At 26.7% G+C, this 5,549-nt stretch overlaps 1 protein-coding gene across 1 annotated transcript in view; it reads left to right on the top strand.

Moving 5' to 3' along the window:
- The window catches only part of LOC107605687 (patatin-like protein 2), a 6,065-nt gene extending 2,641 nt beyond the window's left edge, over window positions 1–3,424 (top strand). Inside the window, exons 3-7 of the mRNA XM_016307649.2 lie at window positions 394–583; window positions 1,236–1,400; window positions 2,003–2,305; window positions 2,435–2,610; window positions 3,261–3,424. Of these exons, the coding sequence (XP_016163135.1) occupies window positions 394–583; window positions 1,236–1,400; window positions 2,003–2,305; window positions 2,435–2,610; window positions 3,261–3,339 (913 nt within the window). The 3' untranslated portion in view covers window positions 3,340–3,424. The remainder of the gene's footprint in view (window positions 1–393; window positions 584–1,235; window positions 1,401–2,002; window positions 2,306–2,434; window positions 2,611–3,260) is intronic.

Below are 5,549 nucleotides of genomic sequence, written 5' to 3'. Positions count from 1 at the left end.
TTTAAATTAAATTAAATTAAATTGTATCATATAATTTAATTAACTCCATCCGATTCAACTAATGATCTACTAATTATTGAAACAATAGCTTGCGGGGAATGTTAGATAAACAATGACCATTTTAAACAACATAAATAATCACTAATCAAATTAAAATATAGTACACCTTAATTTAATGCTACTAATTAAATTTAAGGTTAATTTACTATTTTAACCCTATTAATTTATATTGTCCACACATTGTTCAAAAATGTTGTTGGTTACCTATATTTTTCCATAGCTTAATTAATAACCTAATGTCCTAACCAAGCTAAGTCAACTACCAGTTCAATTTAGACCATCCAAATTAAATTTAATCACTAATCTTTGGGTTTCAATTTAATTTCTTTGCAGAGGCTTAGGTGCAACATTGATGGCAAAGATGATAAGACAATTGGGAGGACCAAAATATGATGGAAAATACTTGCATGGAGTGGTTAGAGAGAAACTTGGAGATATTCGTTTGCGTGAGACAATCACCAATGTTGTCATTCCCACCTTTGACATCAAATGTTTGCAACCAATTATTTTCTCATCATACCAGGTTTCACTCTCTTTATATCTTGATGGATCTAGCTCCTTTTATTTTATTTATTTATTGGATATTCAGTGTTAAAAAATTGACTCCACCAATACAAGGAATCTTGATCATATGACATGATCAGCATCTCAATTGAATCACAATAATGATAGAAAGACAAAAAAAAAAAACCGTCAAAATTTATTTTATTTAGCATTTATTACGACAATTAATAAATACTAAATAAGGTAAGTTATGATTATTTTTGTCTAATTTCTTTTGTTATTAAATATTTTCAATTGAATAATATATAAAGACAAAAATGATTATTGTCTTTCCTTTTGTTTCTCATTGGAATTGGAATACTTATAATAATCTTTCATTTACACACAAATAAAACGTATATAATTGCCTAGGTTAAAGACATTAAGACAATAAGCATGCATGTTCATCGAAAAATAAAAAGACAAATTAATTGATTATTTTATATATATTAAAAGAAAAAAACTTGGTTGCTAGATTAGTCATTTTAGTTAATGACAATGCAAATTTCATCCTCAATTGATTGAATTGTTTTTTGTTCTTGGTAGCTAATAAAATTAAGTGACCTAGACCTAATCAATTAAATCAATGATCAAATAAACCCTAACAAAATTTGAGAATTATTTTTATGCAGATTAAGAGTTGGCCTTGCTTGGATGCTAAACTATCAGACATATGCATTAGCACCTCAGCTGCACCTACTTATCTGCCTGCCCATCACTTCACCAACAAAGATTCAAAAGGAAATAATGTACATGAATTCAACCTCGTTGATGGTGGTGTTTGTGCTAATAATCCGGTATGTTTATAGGTTAATTAACACAATTATTACAACACAACTGACATTTAGTGGCAATTTTTTTTTATTTTATTTTATAAACTGTTGCTAAAAGATTTAGTGGTGCTTTAATAACCGTCATTTTATGAGGTGTGACAAAACTATTTGCGACGGTTTTAAATAATAACTATTTAAATCCGTCGCTCCTACTAATTTTTTTTCCTTTCTACAATTAAACTCACTACAATAATACCAACAAATAATGGCGCATTTTTAGAGACGATTTTAAAAACTGTCGTTATTTATTGGAATCTGCCACAAAACTAATTTGATATATATATTTTTTGCATAATATAAATATTATTTAAACTTTTTTCCGTGTAAAAACCCAAAACTAAACAATTTGTGACATTGAAATATACATCTAGCTAATTAGTATTTGAGTCCATCACTTATATATTAATTATCTAACGAGGCAAATAACAAATAAATAGGTATCTTATAATTGGGATGATAAAATTTTATTATTATTAATAATTGCTATTGAAAAAATTATTAATAATTTTGGAATTAGTATATACTAATATAATTTGTGTTTATGTGTAATTTATATGATTTTGCAGACTTTAGTTGCCATGAATCAATTAACAAAGCAAATGATAGATGAAAATGTTGATTTCTTTCCAATCAAACCTTCGGACTATAGCCGGTTCTTAATAATTTCAATAGGAACTGGAACAGCCAAAAATGAAGAAAAATTCAATGCAAAAGTTGCAGCTAAATGGGGGCTATTGGATTGGTTAACTCAAGGTGGTTCCACTCCCTTAATTGATGTTTTCTCTCAATCAAGTTCTGATATGGTTGATTTCCATATAGCTACTCTCACTCGAGCACTTCATTCAGAAGAAAATTACCTCCGGATACAGGTAATTAAATGTTCACTAATCACTAAGCATTTTCCATATTTTTATCTCTTCTATATATTATTGAAATTGTAGCATTAAAGTTAAATATTAAGCTTAAGTGGTTTTGAATTTGTTCATCATGTTTTTCAGGATGACACATTGATTGGAAATGATTCTTCAGTTGATATTTCTACTAAGGAGAATTTGGAGAGACTTTGCCAAATTGGTGATAATTTGTTGAAGAAACCGGTTTCTAGGGTTAATTTGGAGAATGGTCAAATTGAACCCTTAGAAAATGGAGGAACCAATGAAGAAGCTCTCAAAAGGTAAAATTAGGAAGAAAAAATATTAACAGAAAAGAACAAATCGATTCCTGACTTTTTGGTCCGTCGAACATTTAAGTTACTAAAAATTTAAAAATACATTTAAGTCTCTGACCTTTTCAAAATTTGGATACATTAATTCCTGAGTTTAATTTGTCCCATTTTAAAAACTCTTTCATGTGTTCATCCATATTAATCAAGTCAGTACAATGTGAGTCACGTTTGATTTTTTCGATGGGTCTCACTGGACCAAGCGAACATGAAGAATCGATATGCCCAAATTTTGAAAATGTTAGAGACTTAAAAATATTTTTAAATTCTCGAGAACTTAAATGTTTGTGTATCAAAAGTCAAGGACTTAATTCTTATTTTCTCAAAAATTAAAGTATACATATATAATTTCTTAAAAGCTCATTATTCAACTTCTCAAGAATAGTATAAATTAAAATACCATATATGCCTATATATTGAAAAGTTAGTAATAAATTACAGTAATATAAATTTAATTTTTATGTACTATTGCTATAAAATAATTAAAAAAACTAATTATGTATTATCATATTAATAAAAGTAAATAATTTTTAAATATAATATATTTAACTAATCTCTAGTAGTATTACTAATTAACATATTTGAGTTAAATTTATTTACAGGTTTGCAAAAATATTATCACAAGAAAGGAGACTTCGTGACATGAGATCTCCTCACACTAAGAAGGCATCATACTACTAAATAGTGACATTTAATTTTTTCATATTATGTTGGTGATGAAACATTTGATTCTACTAATTTCATTAGTTCAGTTATTGTTCAACCATATAATTTTAAAATAGACTTTAATATTTAGAATTTTAGATATGATTAGCCATATGATGTACTCATGTATTGTTAAATTCCATGCATGTTAATATATTATGAGTTTGTTTCTTTTATTTAATGATTTATAAATTTTAAAGGCTAAATCTTATATGACATGATATTAATAAAACTAATTTCTTTAATAATTGGAATAATTCTCGAATAGTATTAAACTATAAAGTGAAATCAAAGGGTAGAAAAGAATTATATATACGATGCAATCTGTCATCTTGGATTATTTATAAAAAATTAAAGATCACCATCTTGCACTAAATTAAACGGATTTTGTTTTACCAGAAAATGAACGTTTTTTTCTCTTTTAATTTTAATTTGCTTAAAAAAAAACGTTGATCCCAAAGGGATTAGTTTTCCTGGCCCAATACGATGAATCACAAATTTGGGTGCTTTGGTTAAGTTGAAATCCATATAAGAAAACCGGATTATTTTTCAATGTTCAAAACTTCAAATGGTTCAATTTATTTGTAATTTTCCCAATTCACAATATATAATTTTATGTAAATTTTTTGTTCAATCTATGTATAACTTTTAAATCAGTGCACTAAATTGCAGCGGTTTAAAACCGTTACAAATTTACATTTTAAAAATCAATGTATTAAATAGCGACGATTTTATTATTGATGTAAATAAAGTTATTATTTAGCAACGACCGTAAACCTTTGGTGAATCCATTTGCCGGCGCCTTAAAGGCCAACAATCCACCAAACGTCATGTATAATTTTTTTAACGGCAATATAAAGTAGTCGCAAATCTCTAAATAAATCGCAATCATTTACTCTTTTCTTGTAAGAATATCTCTTTTTCTTTCTCACACACACGCATATATGTGTATATATACAAAATTTTAAATTATTTTCTCACGCAATTATAAACAAATAACAATATATAATAGCAAAATTTGTTTTGGTGTCTAATTTTTTTTTTCAATTTTGTCCTTTCTAATAATCTAACCCCACTATATGTCAGTTATTCTACGATAAAAAAAACTCTCACTACTTCATCTTCTCTTTTACCACATGCATTCACCTTCTCTCTTATCTCATTATAAATACGTGTTTATTTAATTTTTTAAAGTTTACATCAATTATTAAAATCATGATATAATAAATGTACTCCAATAAAAAAAAAAAATAATTTTATAACTATTTTTTTGTTGGAACGAAACATGACTCAATAACTATAAAGTCTAATCTAAACAACTATAGATAAATAAAGTAAGTAATAAAAAACGGACATAAAATTAAACTTTTTTGTTATTCGGTACAAAAATAAATATAATAAAATAAATTATTGTTCTCATACATAGTGACATAAAATTTAACATTATCCTTCTCTAGAGCCATCTATTTTTTTAGTTTTTATCCTTATTTTTGTACTTTATTTTAATTTTATTAAACCAAAAAGTACTAATGTCTAAAAGTTATGAGAATTTTTTTTTATTTTATTTTTAAATTAGTATTCACTTTTGAGTGTAATAATTATGAACTAATATATGATGGTAACTAACTACCATTGAAGAAAAGATAGAAAGAGAATAAAAAAATTGAGGAAGAAACAGAGAACAAACTAATATAAGAATAGTGGTGAGGCATATGTAGATAGATAATAATAAAAAAAAAAGAATAATAAAACCAAAAATTAAAAATTCTAAAAGAATAATAAAACTAAAAATAATTTAAAATATTGAATATAAAATTATAAAAAATATTTTTTTTAACGATGATCTTCTAAACAGCAAGCCATACATTAAAAAGAAGAAGAACTAGAAGAACCAAAACCTGAAGCGAGTGCAGAAGAACCCGAAGAAGCAGCGATCCCAAGCGATGATCCTTTGAGAAGAACCCAAGCGTAGGAGAACTGAAGAGAAAGCCTTAGGGATGATCCTCTAACAGTAAGCCATGTATTAACAATGCAAGAACAAAAAGAAGAAGTAGAAGAAGAAAACCTGAAGCTCAGAAGCGTAGAAGAAAACCTGAAGCTCAGAAGCGTAGGTGTTAAATTGTAAGAAAGTAATATACTCACGCACACACAAATATATATATACTCTCACACACGTATATCATCTC

This window comes from Arachis ipaensis, chromosome B06 (genome assembly GCF_000816755.2).
Source record: "Arachis ipaensis cultivar K30076 chromosome B06, Araip1.1, whole genome shotgun sequence".
Classification (NCBI taxonomy): Eukaryota; Viridiplantae; Streptophyta; class Magnoliopsida; order Fabales; family Fabaceae; genus Arachis; species Arachis ipaensis.
This window is presented reverse-complemented; position numbering and strand designations above follow the sequence as displayed.